The 21,126-nt window shown below is 39.6% G+C and overlaps 1 protein-coding gene across 4 annotated transcripts in view; it reads left to right on the plus strand.

The window, feature by feature from the left end:
* The window catches only part of PUS7 (pseudouridine synthase 7), a 68,811-nt gene that overhangs the window by 30,131 nt on the left and 17,554 nt on the right, over positions 1-21,126 (plus strand). For 2 of the 4 annotated variants that reach the window (XM_086396952.1, XM_086396951.1), the window contains exons 8-14: positions 10,073-10,201; positions 10,824-10,949; positions 14,318-14,379; positions 15,225-15,385; positions 16,658-16,784; positions 17,969-18,070; positions 20,603-20,732. In XM_086396952.1, the coding sequence (XP_086253078.1) occupies positions 10,073-10,201; positions 10,824-10,949; positions 14,318-14,379; positions 15,225-15,385; positions 16,658-16,784; positions 17,969-18,070; positions 20,603-20,732 (837 nt within the window). Of the gene's footprint in view, positions 1-4,694; positions 5,353-10,072; positions 10,202-10,823; positions 10,950-14,317; positions 14,380-15,224; positions 15,386-16,657; positions 16,785-17,968; positions 18,071-20,602; positions 20,733-21,126 lie in introns of those variants that run through there. The other 2 variants (XR_015162698.1, XM_086396953.1) reach the window with 2 other exon arrangements.

A 21,126-nucleotide genomic window follows, 5' to 3' on the forward strand; every position in this document is an offset into this window, starting at 1 on the left:
TTGTTAATAAAGGCATTTTGTACAACATGCTGCTTAGGTTGGCTCCTGGTGTCTAAAAGTGAGATTTTGGTATTCCCAAGTTACTCACAGGATTGCTATGAATTTATAACCAAAGAGCTTGATCCAGGATCATCAAAATTAAAACTGTGAACAGTATCATGAAAGGTATTGTCAGCTTCATCCCATCAGTTCTCAAGGAGCACCCACACCAGCAAGAACTGAGTGTTCTCTTGCTTTCTGCTATGCTAGTGGGGTTCACAAATACATGTTTTTGTGTTCAAGAATCAACTGTAGAATTTGATTCAGCCATGAAAAAGAATGAAGTACATGTGTTAGTTGCTCAGTGGTGCCCAACTCTTTGCTACCTCATGGACTGCAACCTGCCAGGCTCCTCTGTCCATGGGATTTTCCAGGCAAGGGTACTGAAGTGGTTTGCCATTTCCTTCTCTAGGGGATCTTCCCAACCCAGGGATCTAACCCAGGTCTCCTGCACTGCAGGCAGATTCTTGATCAACTGAGCCACCAGGGAAGCCCTGATATATACTATAACATGAATGAATCTTAAAAAACATTATGTAAACTAAGGGGAGTCATATACAAAGGACCACATTATATAATTATGTTTGTATGAAATGTCCCAGATAGGGAGATCTGTAAAGACAAAGTAAGTTAGTGGTTGCTAGGAGTTGCAGGGAAAGGGAAGGGGGTTCATGGTGTATGGTTTCTTTTGGGAGTGATAGAAATACTCTGGAATTAGATCATGGTGACAGTTGCACAACATCGTGACTATACTAAAACCCCTGGAATTGTACACTTTATAATGCTTAAAATGATAAGTTTTTGTTATGTTCATTTTAGCTCAACTTTATTAAAAAAAAAAGAACAAAGCTGTCTTTCATGGCTGTTGGGAAGCAGTCTCCCTAATCTCTTTCCAGAACTGCCAAGCTGCCTATCTGATTCCTTCTTTCCTCTTGACTCTTAAATTTCCTGTCCATTTCTATAGCAAGAGTTACTGACCGAAGAGGTCAGTTCTCCCTTTCCTCCCACTGTTCATCCTGATCCTCTGCTTCCTGGGCTCTTTGGGATTCTGTTTCTGGATTAATTGATGCCCTGTGGGTCTGCCGTCATCTCCATATATCTAAAGTCAAGGACGTGGTTCCCCTGAGCAGCTGGCCCAAGCTGGTACAGACGCACTTCACACCTTTTGGTACTTGGGTTGGACAGGGCATTCAGGGTCAGGAGAGAGGGTAATGGAATGTGAGGTTTGCCTGCTTCTCTGGCTAGCTTCCTGCGTTTTATAATTATTAGTGGACAGGGACACATCTTCTTTCCTTAAGAAATTTGGTCAGGCTGCTTCTGCACATATTGAACCAGGAAAAAAGTTGATTGATAATGCATCAAGAAATTGATTGCCTTCAGGGAATATGGCTAAATTTTCAGCAAGGAAATAAGAATTCTCTGAGATGAAATGGCAGACTGGTATTATATGGTGGATTTTAAACAGTTTAACTCAGTAACAGTGTATTTTTAATGAAGAAGTAGAATAAAATTTCCCCCATAATTTTTCATGTAATGTTGGGACTTGGGAGGCTGCACAGGCCCCTGTGGGGCAGCTTCCGTAATTAGGGTCTGAGTCTAAATACGGGCCTGGGTCTTAAGACCAGGCACTTAGGGCAGAATAGCCTCTCATGCAGGCCCAGGGCCCAGAAGCCACATCCAGACTTTCCCGACCCCTGTAGTTACTTCCTGCCAAAGCTGGAACATGGCTCCTGGCAGTAAGAGCCAATAGGAATGCGCTCAAGGGCCCACTCTGAGAAACACCGTGCAGTCCAGAGTCATAAAGAGAGAAGTGTAGTCAACAAAGTGAAGCTCAGACGCCCTTTGTTCTGGTAGTTCTCAGCTCTTCAGAGGACTCTTGAATTCAGAAAAAAGTTAAAACCACTTGCTGAGGCACAGTGATGTACTGTGTAGCGTTATTTGTAGCTTTAAAAAATTGTCAACAACCCAGGTGACCCAAATTGAAAGTCTTAAATAAAATGAATAAGTAAATTACAATTGATGAGTTATTTTTTACTATGCTATGCTAAGTCACTTCAGTCGTGTCCGACTCTGTGCGACCCCATAGACAGCAGCCCACCAGGCTCCCCCGTCCCTGGGATTCTCCAGGCAAGAACACTGGAGTGGGTTGCCATTTCCTTCTCCAGTGCATGAAAGAGAAAAGTGAAAGTGAAGTTGCTCAGTCGTGTCTGACTCTAGCGACCCCATGGACTGCAGCCTACCAGGCTCCTCCGTCCATGGGATTTTCCAGGCAAGAGTACTGGAGTGGGGTGCCATTGCCATTAGATTATTTCTAATTTTTTAAAACTCTCTTTGCTAAAGTAGAGAAAGATGAATACTAACATAAGAAAATGTGAAAATATTTTAAAATGGCAAAATGTGCAAGTGAAAAACCAGACATCTTGTTTACCCATGAAATATTAGAGCATTTTATTAGAACTGAGAATAAAATGAAGATGACCACACTGTTACTACTACTTATCTTTGTTCTTGGCATTCTATAATACAAAGAATAATTAGGAAAAAGTGATGTAAAAATTAGAAGGAGGCCAGACTGCAGTTTTGTTACTGACGTATGATTGTTTCCATTCAAGGAGTTGACTGAAAGTTATGCAAGATAGGAAAGAGTATGTACAAAAATCAGTATTCAGATTAGAAATTATAACAGAAAAAACTCTTTTACACAGAAGAAAGTAAAGAAATGAACATACCTGGAAACAAAAATTCTTGTAAAGTGTAAGATCTCTCTCTGTGAAGAAAACTTTGAAATGCTATTGATAGATGTAAAAGGACTTGAGTAAACAAATGCTGTAATCTGTTCTTGGATACATATAAATGTTCTTTAATGAATAAATATGTACATTTATGCTGATACTAAATGAAAATACCAATAGAATGTTTCAAACTAATCAAGCTGATTGTAATGTGGGAAAGAATCAGAACCATAAAATTTAACCATAAAAATCTGGAAGAAATGACTAATAAAGGGGGATTAATGTCAAAATATATAATGAAATATATATGTATATATATCATTTAAAAATATTTTTATTAAAACAGTCCCATGGTGATTTTGGAGTAAATTGTACACTTAGATTACTAAAACATTTTTACCACACTCTCCACTCTAAGATGTTTCTGGATTTATAATAATCTGTTTCTTTCACTTATCACCTGTTTTTTTTTTAGAGTAATTTACTTATTTTTATTGAAGTACAGTTGACTTACATTGTTTCAGATGAACAACAAAGTCGATTTTATACTTGTGTTATACATTGTATGTATAATATAAACATATTCTTTTTTAGATTCTTTTCCATTACTGGTTTTTACAAGATAATGAATACAGTTCCCTGTGCTATGTAGTACATACTTGTTTATTTTATATATAGTAGTGTATATATTCTCACATTCCAAATTTATTCCTCCCTCCTGTCTTTCCCCTTCGGTAACCATACGTTTGTTTTCTCTGTGCATCTGTTTCTGTTTTGTAAATAAGTTTTTTTTTAAAACCACATGTAAGTGATATCATATATTTGTCTTTGACTTACTTTCCTTAGGATAGTCGTCTCCAGGTCCATCATGTTGCTGCAGATGACATTATTTCATTCTTCTATGGCTGAGTGATATTCTATTGTATATATATGCCACATGTTCTTAAGCCATTCATCTCTAGATGAACATGTAGGTTGTTGCCATGTCTTGACTAGTGCTGTAAATAGTGCTGCTATGAACACTGGGATGCCTGTATCTTTTTGAATTAGGGTTTTCCTCTCTTCTGGGTGTGTGCCCAAGGGTGGGACTGCTGGATCACGTGGCAACTCTGTTACTAGTTTTTGAGGAATCTTCCTACTCTTCTCCATAGTGGCTGTGCCAATTTACATTCCTACCAACAGTGTACAGAGTTCTCTTTTTTCCACACCATCTCCAATGCTTATTATTCGTTTTTCTTTTTTTAATGTATATTTGACTGTGCTGGGTACTTGTTTTTGTGCAGCCCTTCTCTAGTTGCAGTGAGCAGGGCTACTCTCTAGCTGCAGTGCATGACCTTCTCACTGTGCACGGGCTGTAGGGTGCACAGGCTTCAGGAGTTGCGGCTCAGGAATCGAACCATGTCTCCTGCATTGACAGGCGGATTCTTCATCATTGAGCCACCAGGGAAGCCCTATTTGTAGGCTTTTTAATGATGGCCATTCTGACCAGTGTGAGATGGTACCTTACAGTAATTTTGATTTGCATTTATCTAATAATTAGCATCATTGAGCATCTTTTCATGTGCCTGTTGGCCGTCTGCATGTCTTTTTGGAGAGATGTCTGTTTAGGTCATCTGCCCATTTTTAAATTTATTTATTTTTTTCTGCCCATTTTTGATTGGACTGTTTGTTTTTTGATAATGAGCTGTATAAACTGTATGTTTTGTCAATTAAACTATCATTGCTTGTATCATTTGCAGATATATTTTTCCCAGTCTGTAGATTGTTTTTTTGTATATGGTTTCCTTTGCTATGCAAAAGCTTTTAAGGTTAATTAGATCCCATTTGTTTATTTTTGCTTTTGTTTCCATTACTCTAGAAGACAGAGTTATGAAAATAATGCTGTGATTTTTGTCAAATTGTGTTCTGCCTGTTTTCCTCTAGGAGTTTTATAGTTGCTGCTGCTAAGTCACTTCAGTCATGTCCAACTCTGTGTGACCCCAGAGACGGCAGCCCACCAGGCTCCCCCGTCCCTGGGATTCTCCAGGCAAGAACACTGGAGTGGGTTGCCATTTCCTTCTCCAGTGCATGAAAGTGAAAAGGGAAAGTGAAGTCGCTCAGTCGTGCCCGTCTCTTAGCGACCCCATGGACTACAGCCTACCAGGCTCCTCCATCCATGGGATTTTCCAGGCAAGAGTACTGGAGTGGGGTGCCATTGCCTTCTCCAGGAGTTTTATAGTATCTGGTCTTAAATTTAGCTTTTTAATCCTTTTTGAGTTTATTTTTGTATATGATGTTGGAAAATGTTCTAATTTCATTTTTTTACATGTGATTGCCTAGCCACAGTATATTTTAAACCTGTTATAGAAATATAGCAGTTAAAGCAGTGTGATACTTACACAAAAATGGGTAGAATTAGAATAATTACAGACCCAGATATGTCCACAGTTAGTGTGTAATCAAAGTAGCATTTAAAATCAGCAGAGAAGAGATGTTCTGAGCCAGTGAATTTGTGAATATTTATTTTTTGTAGCCTATCTTTGATGTAGTGTTTATACTCCATAATCTACCTTTAATAAACAAAAAAAGTCAAAAACAAAAAGGAACATGTGATGCTATTAATTAAAAATGCAGAACCAAAGCCACTGAGCAGCAGCTGACAGTTACTGGCTTGTGTATGAAAAACTTTGCCCTCTTCTTTCCTTAGTCTCCTTGTTGCCTAGGATGAAAAGAGTCCATAATTTAAAGCCAGGGGAGAGAGCATGACCTCATCCCCCTCCTTTCTAAATGAGCCACTTTTGGCATCAGCAGTTGACTAGGGAGAGTAAACAGAAACTCCCAGTCAAAGCCCTGGAACCCCAGTGGCCGGACTTCTTTCCTTTTTTGCTGCAGCCAGTGTAAACTTTTGTAAAAGACCAGTAGTGAAGATTAGTGTATTAATGATTGCATGGAGGCCAGCCCTGCTGTAAATGAGACACATCACTACAGTAAGCCAAATGAAACAGAAGAAAAAGTATCCTTTTTACTCTAAAACAGCAACTGAACAAGTGTAAAAGTACTACATTGTTTGTTTATCGGCTATACTCCATACAAAATAAAAAGTTAAAAAAAAAAAGGCACTCTACTTATACCTGGGGATACTGTTTAAAAAAATAATCTCCAACGAGGGACACCCTTTCTAAGTAAACCTTTAATCCCAGAGCTATTTTAAAAACTCTCAATTAAGATTTTACTGTCTAGTCCTTGTTTGTAGAATGTCAGCTGATACAGGAGGAATGGGGGGGCAGTTAAAAACACTCTTTCACAGTCAGCACAGTAATATTTGCGCCTGCCAGCAGCTATCCTTAGGCACTGAAACAGCTGGATGAAAGACAGTGGGGAAACAGGATAGGCACAGAATTTTTAAAATGGCACCCCACAGGTTAAAAATTTAAAAAGGAAAAGGAGAGAAAGGTACCATTTTGCTGTGATACACTGAAAAGGCCAAAGCATCACCTGCGTGACACTCCCACCAAAATGTGGGAGTTTTTTTGTTGTTGCTCAGTCACTCAGACATGAGTGTCATGTCACTTAGACACTAAGTTATGTCCAACTCTTTGCGACCCCATGGACTTCAGCATCCCAGGCTCCTCTGTCCTTCACTGTCTCCCAGAGTGTGTGCAAATTCTTGTCCATTTGAGTTGGTGATGCTATCTAGCTATCTTCTCCTGTGCTGCCCCTTTTCCTTTTGCCCTCAATCTTTCCTAGCATCGGGGTCTTTTCCAGTGAGTCGGCTCTTCACATTAGGTAACCAAAGTATTGGCACTCCAGCTTCAGCATCAGTCCTTCCAGTGAATATTTAGTGCTACTGAGGAGCAGTCCACATCCAAACTCACCCAATTCCTCTCAGTAATATCACTTAGGTTTTTTTTAAGCTCCTTAACTTCAGGATCTAATCAAGAACCAGGACAGTCATTGTTTCCTCACAGTAAGATTTTCAGCATAACCTATGGGAGTCTTACTGTTGAGGAAATAATGATTGTCCTGGTCTTTGATTAGATCCTGAAGTTAAGTAGCATTAAAAATCCCTGGTAGTTCAGACTGTAAAGAATCTGCCTGCGATGTGGGAGACCTGGGTTCGATCCCTGGATTGGGAAGATCCACAGGAGGAGGGCATGGCACCTGCTCCTGTATTCTTGCCTAGAAAATCTCCATGGACAGAGGAGCCTGGTGGGCTACAGTTCGTGGGGTTGCGAAGAGTCGCACACGACTGAGCGACTAAGCACACACACAGAAAAATCTCAGTAATGTTATTGGGGGAATTGGGTGAGTTTGAATCTGGACTGCTCTTTGGTAGCACTGAATTCCCGTAGCCTCCCTGAGGGTTACCAGTGGTGAGTAGCTTGGGAGACTGCTGTTCTTAGGAGACACACTGCACTCTCTTTAAGGGTGAGATGTCCCCAGGCTGCAGCTCACTCTCACGTGGCTCAGAATGTGTGTGTGTGTGTGTATCTGTGCATGTATGTGTGGTATGGGGGTGTTCATATGTCTAGAAATACATGTAAAGTGTAGTGGGAAAATGTTAGCAATTGGTAAATCTGAGTGTAAAGTATAAGACTTCGTTACAATGTTACCAGTGTTTTTTTTAACATTAAGTTGGGAAGTTTTCCAAAGTATAAAAATATTATAAAGTGAACTTACAAAATGGGAGATAATATTTTCTCACTGTGTGGTAAAGGGTAGATTTCCTTAATCTATGGCAACAGAAGAGTATTAACAATCCAATAGAAAAAGGTAGTGGGACGAATAGGTACTCCACAGTCAAGATAATGAAAAAATGTTTGATTCTCTCACAGTAAGAAGCAGGTAAGTAAAAATGAAAATAGCATTTTAAATTTTGCCTGGCAGAGCTAAAAAAGGTTTATAACATGCTGTGGTGAGGAGACGGGCATGAGACAGTAGGCACTGACATATTAATGATGGGAGTGTAGATTGGTATAACCTTTTTGGAGGACAGTAGGGGTTAAAATTTAAAATCTGCCACTTCTCCTTAGATATGAACATATCTAAATCATTCACCTATGTAGGTGTACCATACAGTGAAGTCTGTATGAGGATGTTTGTTAGAGAGTACTTTATAGTAATAGCAGAAGATGGGTAGCAATTTAAATGGCCATCCCAGGGGACTGGTCAGATGAAGGCCAGAGAAAAGATCCAGGCAGTGCAGCAGCCACCCTTTGTGCCTGCACACAGAGCGAGGCAGCTTCTGAACGGACTCTCTGGGTAAGGCAGGTCTCTAATGCACAGTTTTCCAGTTTTCCGTGAATAAAGGAAGATAGTAAACAATTTGTAAATGTAACAAAAATTGTTTTTTAAAAGGGAGGATCTGGGTGCTGGTTACATGATTGCATTCACTTTGTGAAAATCTGTCAAGCAGATCTGTCCATATAACATATATTAGAAGCTTACTGAGAAATTCCAAAGAGAGAGAAGATAATAGGAACACTTACGTGTACAGAAAGTGTTTCTAGAAACTGTTCATGTTGGCTGCCAGTGGAGCGGGGTATTGAGGGACAGAGATACAGCAGAGGCTTTCTAGTATTGTACTTCTTTTTTTCCACTGTGGAAAATTCTGAAAGAGATGGGAATACCAGACCACCTGACCTGCCTCTTGAGAAATTTGTATGCAGGTCAGGAAGCAACAGTTAGAACTGGACATGAAACAACAGACTGGTTCCAAATAGGAAAAGGAGTACGTCAAGGCTGTATATTGTCACCCTGCTTACTTAACTTATATGCAGAGTACATCATGAGAAACACTGGACTGGAAGAAGCACAAGCTGGAATCAAGATTGCCGGGAGAAATATCAATAACCTCAGATCTGCAGATGACACCACCCTTATGGCAGAAAGTGAAGAGGAACTCAAAAGCCTCTTGATGAAGGTGAAAGAGGAGAGTGAAAAAGTTGGCTTAAACTTAACACTCAGAAAATGAAGATCATGGCATCTGGTCCCATCACTTCATGGGAAATAGATGGGGAAACAGTGGAAACAGTGTCAGACTTTATTTTGGGGGGCTCCAAAATCACTGCAGATGGTGATTGCAGCCATGAAATTAAAAGAAGGAAAGTTATGACCAACCTAGATAACATATTGAAAAGCAGAGACATTACTTTGCCAACAAAGGTCCGGCTAGTCAAGGCTGTGGTTTTTCCAGTGGTCATATATGGATGTGAGAGTTGGACTATGAAGAAGGCTGAGCGCCAAAGAATTGATGCTTTTGAACTGTGGTGTTGGAGAAGACTCTTGAGAGTCCCTTGGACTGCAAGGAGATCCAACCAGTCCATTCTGAAGGAAATCAGCCCTGGGATTTCTTTGGAAGGAATGATGCTAAAGCTGAAACTCCAGTACTTTGGCCACCTCATGCAAAGAATTGACTCATTGGAAAAGACTCTGATGCTGGGAGGGATTGGGGGCAGGAGGAGAAGGGGACAACAGAGGATGAGATGGCTGGATGGCATCACCTACTGGATGGACGTGAGTCTGAGTGAACTCTGGGAGTTGGTGATGGACAGGGAGGCCTGGTGTGCTGCGATTCATGGGGTCTCAGAGAGTCAGACACGACTGAACTAAACTGACTTCTTTTTTTATGTGTATTGCTGTTAAAGAAGTTAGTGAGTTTTTCATGAAAACTTTATACCTTTTAAATAATAGCAGGAAAGTATAGATTATGGTAATAGGATTCTGACTAAATATATGTAGTCAGGTAAAGATCATATACATATATATGATGTGTGTTTAAGAAAAAAGACTAGGAGGAAATTCAAAGTTAGATACTAACATTTTTTTTTTAGCTGATGAGACTAAGTTTTACTTTCTTCTGTATTTCTGTACTTTTTCAAGTTTTCTGTAGTGTGATTACAATATTTTTCTGACGGACGAAAATGAAAATATGATTCTTTTTTAATGCTTAGTAAGAACTTTTTTACCTGTAGGAATTGCTCTCTGCTCCCTTTCTCACCCTTCTCCCCTCACAAAAAGTAGAAAATTTCAAACAGAATTGTTCCATTATCAGTATACAAGTAACATGAGACTCTTAAGAATATAACGATGGCCCAGGTTACATCATTCCAGTAGGAACAGGTGTCCTCAGGCTGGAGGAACATTCCAGAGGCGAATGAAAGATCGGCTTACCCCACTGGCCTTGGTGCCTCTCATTTCTGTCTTCACAGCTTCTAGTCTCATTTTAAGCTGCCATTTTCTGTCCTGAACTGTCTTAGATCATTAGCCAGGCAACATATCATGACCATCTTTCTGCTCCTTTTACATTTTGTATTTTTTAGAATAACTGCACAAAGACTTGCCCACTTGAACAAGTGCTTGATGAACTTTAAGCTGGGGAATTTCAGCTATCAGAAAAACCCTCTGAAATTGGGAGAGCTTCAAGGAAATCACTTCACAGTTGTCCTCAGGTAAAGAGCTGTGGTGGGGAGTGCAGACCAGGGAGGATCTTCTTGGGTCACCTCGAGTCTCTTCAGAATGGTTGTTAATTCCAGTGAGCTGGCACCAATGGTCTTGGCGGCCCAGGAAGGCGAGGTGGGGTCCGATGGAGCTGGGAGAGCAAACAGCCACCCCTCTACTCATTCAGCGCCACCTTTGGAATGAGGCCGTCTCCTTGAAATGCAAAAGACAGCTTACGCTTCCACCTACCTAGAATAGGCAGATTCATAGCACAAAAAAGTAGAATAAAGGTTACCTGGGGTGTAAGGTGGGGAGATGAGTTACTGTTCAGTAACTGGAGTTTCAATTTGAGAAGATGAAACAGTTCAGGAAGTATATAGTGGTCGAGGCTGCACAACACTGGGAATGTACTTAATGCTACCATATTGCATACTTAGCAATGGCTAAAATGGTAAAGTTTGTGTTGTGTACACTTCACAGTTTTTAAAAAGACAAAGTCCTTGGGAGGTAGAGAGAAAGCTTCACGGAACAAGCGAAAAGCACAGGAGCCAATCCATGTCACTTATGATTTGCATCCCTGAGTGTGTTTGCCTGTACATTTTTTTCTCTGGGTCATTTGGCCTCCCCACCCAGAAATATAACAGGAACTGACAACCAAGTGGAACAAGCCATGAACTCTCTCAAGGAGATTGGGTTTATCAACTACTATGGAATGCAAAGGTTCGGAACCACAGCTGTCCCCACATATCAAGTTGGAAGGTTTGTATTTAATTTCTTAACTTTTGTCTGAAAGAACTCAGTCACTAAAAAAAAAAAAAGCAGGATTTTTTTTTTAATCAGTGGTGTTTTTAGTTATTTCTAGATTTCCTGGAAAACTTGGCCAAACGAATCCTTTTAGATGACCAACTGAGCCACAGCCTCCTTCTAAGTTTTGTTCTGTTTTATGATAGTTCCTGTACAAGGTGAAAAAGTAAGTCAGGGTTCAGAGAGCTTTAACCTGATGAGTCAGTTTTCCTCTCCCACCTAATAGCCCATCCAGGGATTCTGTTTTCTTTTACACAGATAAATCTTGGCTCAGTAAGTGACCCAGCAGTAGCGGTTGGGTAACTCAGCCCCAGAGTAGCCTGAAGGAGATGTGTAGTTTATGGTCTCTGTTAACAGGTGCTCCCTAATTTCTTAAACTGGTACCTGCCCTTCCCTCACCCTTTAAAGAAAGTGGTGTAGGATGCAGTTAGCACAGAAAATTTATTTTAAGAACTCTCTCATCAGCTTTGTGAATTTAATAGCAAACCCCTCTAGGTGAGCTGGGGTGGAAATCCCATCAGTAAAGACTCGGTTTATAAGCTTGCTTACACTGTCCTGCTGTCCGGCACATGCTGTGTTACCTAAATGATTATTCACATGGCAGTTAGGATTGGGAAGCTTGAGTTGGAAGTGATCTGAGAGATTATTTAGTTCATGTTCTTCCTGGCACTTCAAATTCTTTGCTTTAGCAAAGGTGAAATTCGGGAGGCAGCTCGAGCTCACTGGTTTGTCAGTGCAGTCCTGAGAGGAGAGGGGTCTTCTCAACTTCAGTCCATGATTTCAGCAGCTGACTCTATGCAGTTGTATTTGTTCACGCATCCTTAAGAGCACAAAATGAAAATATCATGTAGTATTTCCTCTGCCTCTCTGAGGCTGTGTTGTGAGGGTAAGAGCTCAGGCAAAAGGGGGAAATTCTTTGGCAGTCCAGTGGTTAGAACTCTGTGCTTCACTGCCAAGGGCCCCAGGTTCAATCCCTGGTTAGGGAACTAAGATCCCACACTCCACATGGAGTGGCAAAAAAAATAAAATAAAACAAAAACCACTCATATGATTCAATAACAACAAAAAAACCTAATTTAAAAATGGGCAAAGAACTTGACTGTTCCCCAAAGAAGATACACAGGCGACTAATAAACACCTGAAAAGATGTTCAGTACCACTAATTATTAGGGAAATGTACATCAAAACCACAGTAGGATATGACTTTGTACCCATTAGCATGGCTGTTATTTAAAAAAAGAACAAAAAGGAAAATAAGTGTTGGGTGTGGAGAAATTGCAGCCGTTGCACACTGCAGATGAAAATATAAAATGGAACCGCCATTGTAGAAATATGGACAGTCCCCAAAAATTAAAACACAGAGCTTCTACTGTATGATTCTGCAGTTCCATTTCTGGATGTATACCCAAAAGAAATAAAAACACTCAACAGATATTTATACACCTATGTTGAGAAGAGCATTGTTCACAATAGCCAAATGGTAGAAGCAGCCAACTAGATGTCCATTAACAGATGAACCGATAAACAGAATGTCCATAGATGCAGTGGGATGCAGCCTTAAAAAGGAAGGCAGTTTGACACATGCTACAGCACGAATAAACCTGAAGGCTTTTATGCTAAGCGAAATAAGCCAGTCACAAAAGGACAAACACTATGTAATTCCTCTTATCTGCGATTCCTAGAGTAGTCAAGTCATAGACAAAGTAGAATGGTGGTTGCCAGGAGCTGTGGGGAGGGGAAAGAAGGAGTTCCTGTCTACTGAATCCTGAATTGGTCATGGAAGATTGAAGAGCCCTGGAGGAAGATGGTCCTGATGGTTATACGACAGTGTGGCTGGACTTAATGCCCCAGAACTGTCCACTTAAAAATAGTTCAAATGATAAATTTTATGCTACATATACTTTACACGGTTTATAAAACAAAGTGAAAAAAGGAAAGATACTAGTAATGTAAGAAGTCTCGTAGTTAAGCAGCTTTACATTATACCAAGTGTTGGCACACTTTTTCTGTAGAGGGTCAGGTCATAAATAGTTAACTTTGTGGGCCGCAGAGTGTGTCCGGCAGCGCCTCAGCACTGTTGTTACAGGGTGAAAGCAACCGGAGACAGCACATATGTTAATGAGCACGGCTGGTTTTCCGTAGAACTGTTTACAAAATCAAGTGGCCAGCCAGAGAACAAAGGTTTTTGCACACAGAAGTTTTTTTTTCATGGTATTTGGTGCATTACCACCTAGTCCTGAATTAGCACTGTGCTCTTTTTGCAAATATTACTGAAGGCCTAGGCCAGCTGAATAATGTTTTACTCAGGAGGGTGTTTAAAGACTGTTGCAGCATGGTTTGTTCCAGGACTTCAAGAATGGCCAGCGGTGGGATGTCTTTTAGAATAATTCCTTGCACTAGTAGGTTAAAAATCTACTAACTAGTTAGTAGATTAGTTAACTACTAGTTAGTTAACTAGTAGGTTAAATATGTGATCTCATTAGTGTATACAGTAGCATTTTACATAAAACACAAATATCTCATATAGATTAATTTAAATGTAAAAAATAAAAACCCTAGTTTAGAAAAACAGAAAAATTAATAGGAGGGATTTCTGTTTTCTGGTGGTAGGGAAGGGCTTTCTGACTCCAAGTCCAGAAATCTTAATGAGGAAAAAGTGTTCAGATATGATACACGAAATATATCCTTTGTGTGGCAAAAGATAGTATAATAAAAGTAAAAGGAAAAATAGCGTACACGTAAAGATCAAGCAGGTCTTGAAATCTATACTCTGAAGTGTTAACAGTGTTTGTTTTTTACAGGTTAGATACCAGGTAACCTCCTTTCTTCTGTACTGTTTAATTTTATAGAAACATGTATAACTTATAATCAGCAAAAGTAAAGATACTTCCATTTTGGTGAAAATTATAATGCAGAAAGATAAATTGTATTTATTCTCTTTACCTAGGCAAGAATTTTTTAATAGAATGGAGAAATTTTTTGAAAGTTTCAAATAAATATTGGCATGTAAAGACTGATTTATATAGATAATACCATGTAAACAGCTTAAAGCATGACCTGGTAGTATTTTAAAAATGAGATATATTAAAAATGTATAGCATTTTAAAAATGAGATGATAGTAAATGACATAAATGTTATATTCTTAATTTTCTTCTCTTTTTAGTTCTTTTGACATTTACTTGTATTATATCAATATTAGTTTTTCTGCTTTTAAGTTTAATAAAATATATAAAGTTAACATGATTTGTTCACTCTACAAATTTGGGCAGATAAAACTCATCTTAATACAAAATTAAGTAAAATAAATGCTGTTTAATTTTAGAGCTATACTGCAAAATTCCTGGGCTGAAGTCATGGATTTAATATTGAAACCCCGTTCTGGAGGTGAGAATAAAAATAATCTTAAGGAAAAAAAAAAAGGAATATATGACTTGATATTCATGAAATTGCTTTGAATAAAAGTATAGGTACAAATTACCATCATTATTTCAAAATTTTTGCATCTTTATTTTTGTACAAGTCTTATGTATATATTAAAGACTTATAATTTATCTTTTATTTTCAGCTCTTTAGCTCAAGCTCATCTAATTTATTAACTCATAAATGAATACATTCATTTCTTTGTGCACTACAAAATCTCTGAACATACAGGAATCCAAACAGATTTCACTGGTGGTTAATTTGTTATAAAAACATAGTGTAATATAATGTAAAAACTTGGAGAAAGCAGACTGAGAATTTTTGTTTGAAGAGTTCATTAGAAATTCTAATGTCATACTGTATTGAAAAAGGATTTAAGTATCATGTTACAAATCACCAAAATAATTATGTCCACTGTGGATGATTATTCATTTGCACATTAAAAAGAGATAAGGTGGTCTAATTGTATGGAAAGTAACCCATTACATTCAACAATACAGTAGAAAAAGAGAGGGAAGGAAGAAAGGGCTGCTTAGGTTTTGTCTGATGTTGAGTCGGCTTGGCAGTCCTCAGTGGTTGGCTTTAAGTCCTGAGATGGTAGCATGAAAGCCATCTAGTTCTGTAAGCTCTCTGCCTTTCCTGTCTTTTCATTTCTGATTATTGCTCTCAGGTGAGCAGAAGCTCTTCCGAGTACCTCTGTCCCAAATAGCAGTTCCTAATTTTGTCTTCTCTGGGAAATGTTTTAAGTTATGAAAGTCTGTCTTTTGGATAAACTGTTTAATCACAGCTTTTTTTCTCCCCCACTCCAGCTGAAAAGGGGTACTTGGTTAAATGCAGGGAAGAATGGGCGAAGACCAAAGACCCAGCCGCTGCCCTCCGAAAACTACCTGTCAAAAGGTGTGTGGAAGGGCAGCTTCTCCGAGGACTTTCAAAATACGGAATGAAGAATATAGTCTCTGCATTTGGCATAGTGAGTGCAATTTGTGAAGTCAGGCCCTGACTCAAGGTCGCTTAATGCTTTGAAATTTTTATCTTTAAATTTTACTAAATTTTGAAAGAACAGAAGGTAAATAAGGCTCCCTTGGTGATCTCTGAGAGCGGTGCTACCTGAGTGATCCCTGTTTAGACCCTGGATGGTGACCGGGGAGGGCGACGGGTGCAGACAGTGGAGCGGTGATGATTAACACAGAGGGCTTGAAAAAAGCATCTGCGTGGGAAATAGTAGCTATGAGGAAGTTTGATTTAAATGAAGTATTAATATGAAGTATTAATGTCTTGGTATTTGAGAAATCAGAACCCATCATAGAGGTCATTTCTTGGTCACTCTCCAGCATCAGAATGTAACCTGCCTCAGTGAGAGGGTTACACAGTAAGTGGTCTAATTGACTACATTTTAGTGTGGTTTCTCTGGGTGCCATTTTGGTGAGTATAGCCTATATTTGTGTTTGGATACCATAATCCCAATAGACTAAAAGTTTAACTTTTAATTGTTAAGTCTTGCTTGTTGTTCCCCAGATGTACCCCCCAAAAATCAGGATTCCTGTTCGAGGAAATTAGTGGTCAATCAGTCATATAGGCTTTTGCCTTCTGTACAGTTAGAAAACACTTAGCTCTATGATTGATGTGTAAGTTCCTTGAGTTTGAAGTCTGTGTCTTTAATTTAGTGCAGGGGTCCCCAGCCCCTGGGCCACGCACTGACACCCGTCCGTGGCCTGTTAGGAGCCAGGCTGCACAGCAGGAGGTGAGCAGTGAGTGAGTGAGAGATGCTTCATTTGTATTTACAGCCACCCCCCATCTCTGGCATTGTTGCCTGAGCTCCACCTCCTGTCAGATCCATGATGGCTTAGTAAGCATAATGCACTTGGATCATCCCACCCCTCCCCACCCTCTGTGTCCGTGGAAAAATTGTCTTTCACCAAACCAGTCGCTGGTGCCAAAAAAGTTGGGAACCGCTGATGTAGAGTATGAATTCCAAAGCACTTGTTTTCTTCACATTCACGTCTGCACTGTGTGGGTACGAAACGGGAGCTGCTGCTGACTGTGAATACCTTGCAGCCTGAGGGGTTCCGCCTCTGAAATTGGTATCAGTCACTGTTTCTGTAAGCTCTTAAAAAAATGGGAGATGGAAGTTAGGAGTTTCTTATAGAAGTGCGCCACTTAACAAATGGGATGTCTTGGCAAGTACAGTTCTTCAGTATTCAGAATTTTTTTTTCTCTTGCTTGTTTTTTTTCCTCCCCTCAGATACCAAGAAACAATCGCTTAATGTACATTCACAGCTATCAGAGCTACGTGTGGAACAACATGGTGAGCAAGAGGATTGACGAGTACGGGCTGAAGCCTGTGCCCGGCGACCTTGTTCTTAAAGGAGGTAAAAGGCAGATACCATCCTTACTCAGCCCACCTTGGGGTCAGTTGTTTGACACTAGTGCTGAACATCCAGCCTGGCTTCTGGTTAAGATAGAGAGCTTGTGTCTGGTAAGCTTGAGATGAAAGGACAGTATAAGCTCAGACTGACTGGTTTGGATCTGTTATCTTTAAAGAAAAATGCTTCTGAGTTGAAAATATGCACCTTAGTCTCCATTGTCTTAACTAGGATAAGATTTGGAATAAGTGTTGCCTAAAATCCCTTTCCAGATCCTAACCTGGGTCTGTCAAATACTTCTCTACACCTCTGAATGTACTTCAGCCTCCCTGCTGTTCTAGGTCAGCCTTGAAGAGTTTCTTTTAGTCAACACAAGACTGGAGCTCCCTTTGCTTGGGGGCTGTGATGTGCATACTCACTGCCTGACGTGTTCATAAAATGTGCAGACAGCCCCATCTGCTACGACCCGTACTGTGTGCCAGGCCTTCTAAGTAAGCCCTTTACTTTAAAGCTCACAGGATTACTGTGAAGTATGCTGTTTTTCAGACGAGGTTCAGTCACTCACCCTAAGGTTCCACAGCTGGTTTTAAAAAAAAGAGAAATCGAACTAAGTCTGTCCATTTCCAAAGTCCATGTTCTCCTGGTGTAGTCTGCCCTGAAACTGTCTAGGGACAGAGCCTGCTCATCTGTAGGTGTGCCCAGTAAATCCGCTAGAGCTTATAATTTGTACAGAAATTTTAATTAATCTTTTCCTGATTTAATTTTTCCTTATCCAGTATTGGTCACATCTGGTGGGTTTTAATGTCCCCTGTGCCACCACATTTCATCCTCTAAATACTGACTGGGTTGTCTTTTTTCCCATAGTTATTCTTCTAGCAAAATGCACTCATTTGTGATAGCTTTCAAGATTGTGTTTTGTAGTATTATTTGAGGAAAAAGCTAAAAGGATTCCTAAAACATGAAGTTGCAGCTGAGAAATAGTTTAAGTTTTCTGCTTTTTCTAAATCCATATCTGTTTCTTAAATAGATAAATAGAAAAGACAGAAAGCATATATTCCAAATTAATTTCTTTAAGCCACTGAACCTGTATCAGCTTGCATTTCTTATTGCTTAGATGTATGTAATTTTAGCAGATTGGGCTCATGAAAATCCTGCCCATATTCTTAATTTATTCATTGATGTATTTTCAGCCACAGCCACCTTTATTGAGGAAGATGATGTTAATAATTACTCCATCCATGATGTGGTAATGCCTTTGCCTGGTTTTGATGTTATCTACCCCAAGCATAAAAGTAAGTTCCCTGTGTGGGGAAAATAGTTAAAGTCTAACATATTTAAGCCACTGGCACCCAAGAGTACAGAGAGAGGAAAAGAAAATCAGTATTAATTTCCATCAGACTTGAAAAAAAATGTTTAGATTTCAAATATATGTAAGCCATGTTTACTTGTAAAAGTCTCCCTCGTATGGATGCATTCAGATGGATGATTTAAATCAAGAAACCAGATCGTGGAGATTGTGGTGGTAGTGATAGTGTTGGTATTATTATTGTTGTTGCTGTTACTGTTGGCACTGTTATTTAAATTTCTGAAATTTGCTAACTCTTACTAATGATGGAAGAATTTGGAAAGCGTCATTGAGGAAGTGATTGAATAATTCTACTTTGTGGTGGTTTAGTTGCTAAGTAGTATCTAACTCTTTACAACCCCATGGACTGTAGCTCGCCAGGCTCCTCCGTCCATGGGATTCTCCAGGCAAGAATACTGGAGTGGGTTGCCATTTCCTTCTCCCAGGGATCCTCCCGACCCAGGAATCAAACCTGGGTCTCCTGCATTGCAGGCAGATTCTTTATGGACTGAGTTGCTAGGGAAGCCCCAATTCTACTTTAACATTGCTTTTTTAAAAGCTTTTTTTTTTTTTTTTTTTAACCATATAAGTAATATCTGTTCATTGGACTCAGAAGTTTATAAACTGGAAACTTAGAAATTTCCAGAAGCTTAGAAAGTTTATCAACTAGAAATTCCCTACCCTTATTTCCCATGGCCCAGAGGCTGTTGAAAATTACTTTTGTACCTTCATGGATGCCATTGTTGGAGGGTGGCGGGGGGAGGATGGTTGTTCAAGGATTCAGAACTTGAAAAAAAGGAAGCAGCCCTGAGTGTGGGACCAGCTTGGTGAAACTGACCCTGAAAGTTTACTCTTCGCCCGGGCTGGTCTGTAGGAGGTGTTTTCCTGTTAAAAATCTTTTCTCTTGAGAGGGCAGAATTAGTTTACTTATTGATGTTATATTCCTTGAAGTTACAGAATGCTTAGGATTAGCACCCTTCTTTTATAAGGTAAATACTTAGGAAAGAGTTGAGTGGTTATCCTCCATTTACATGTTGACTTAATCACATTGCTGTGTGAAATTGGCCTCATGGAGGGAGAAGGATTAGAGAAGAGCGGGAGAATGAGGAAGGGAGGTGCATGCCTGAGGAGCGTGGCTTACCTGTGCTGTATGGATGGCGGGAGTGGCCCGGTGGGGAACCCAGGAGCTGGAGAAGGCAGGCACTGAGGTGCTCAGAGCCACATTTGCCCTCTTTCCAAGAGAGAAAAAGAATACATTCTTTTCTTCTTTCTGGTACCTCTTGAGGTCAGAAACGTTGGGTTAGGCAGTATCACTTACTCAGCACAGCCTCTGACAGAGCCTCTAGTGGAGACTTTGTGGCCAGGGCAGGGGCTCACAGACTGGCTGGGTGGTGGTCCAGGCATGTGGATTCATGACATAGGCTGTTGATGTCAGCGGCGCTCAATCAGAGATCCCAGCTGTCCTCATAAGTGGGTTGTGAGGTCTTTCCTTGACCCTGGTCTACCTGACATTTTTTTTACAAATGACTTGAATAAGAAATCTGATTAGCATGTTTGCAAGTAGTATTACCCAAAACAGTTAATTATATGAAAAGTAAGTATTAAAAAGGTATTTAAAGTACCACAGAGGGCATTTAATACAATTAAATGTAAATTCTCACATTTATGTTCAAAGATCAAATGTATAGATGGAAAAGGCTACTTTGGTGGTAGTGTTCATAGAAGCTATCCAGTGTTACATACAACATAAGCCTGTTACCCAAGGCAGATTAGGACTCTGTGGGGACTACAGAACATTTGGGGGAACATGTTGGTCTAGAGAAGAAATGGCTTAAAGTCCCAGTACTTAATGAACACATGTGGAAGGGAGCAATTAATCTATGTCCAAAAGCAGACAACAGAAGTCACACAAAGAGTATTTCAGCTTGGCAAAGGAAGATCTTTCCAACAATTGCATGCTTCACGAGGTAATAGCTCCCTGTGGATGGCAACGTGCAAGCAAAGGCTGGGTGCCCGTCTCTCTGTGGTGTTATAAAAAAAGATACTACATCAGGTTCGAGGGTGAGCCAGATGGTGTTCCCAGGTCTCTTATTTTTATACATTTATTTATAACTACCTTCTTCTGGAAAGAGTTTGAGGCTCTGCATATAATCTCTTCCAACTCTTAGAACATGTAAGTTGCAGTTGAGTAATTTCTGATGAAATGGTCGTTTGTGCCTGTCTTGGGAACCTTATACCCAGATACTGTGTCTGGTGGGAGAGAGAATCTGCAAGTTGAAAACAGACCTAAAGTGGACACACCTAGTACCAGTTAGTAAGGCAGTAAATTGGAATTCCAGAGAACAGGTTGGATTATAAGTTGATGTGACTAATTTGTTAAGGTGATCTAACTGAATTTTTGTTACCTTCTTTGTAGTCAAGCTCAAGATAGCTTGCTGACATGCTGCATTCCACATAACTTTTTTGTGTTTTTTATTAGTTAGTGAAGCCTACAGGGAAATGCTCACAGCAGACAGTCTTGATATTGACAACATGAGACACAAAATTAGAGATTATTCCTTATCAGGGGCCTACCGAAAGATCATTATTCGTCCTCAGAATGTCAGCTGGTGAGTAATAGTCTTGAATGAAATAGAACTGAATTACTGTGAGATTTTAAGCTTTTGCATCACGTAAATATTTTTCAGTGCTTACCGCCTGGTATATGAGTGTTATTGTTGTTATTAAATAGTATTCTCATAACTACTACTATTCAGTATTTTTAAAGTTATCAGGAGATAAATGAATTCAAATATAGTGCAAGTGGCTAAGTTTACATCTTATTGACGTTGGTAAATTATTGAAGAGATGTGCCAAGAATGAACTTTTTCCGTTTCTAAAGAGACTTGATATTTTCTAGTTCTTACTCAGAATTAGCTTTGAGTTCCACACTCTTATAATTGTTTCAATATCATGTTTCTAAAGAGAAAAAGACATTTGTATGAACCCATTTTAAAATACCTT

Source organism: Bos grunniens, chromosome 4 (assembly GCF_055505025.1).
Source record: "Bos grunniens cultivar Pamir isolate PY7600 chromosome 4, Bosgru_T2T1.0, whole genome shotgun sequence".
Lineage (NCBI taxonomy): Eukaryota > Metazoa > Chordata > Mammalia > Artiodactyla > Bovidae > Bos > Bos grunniens.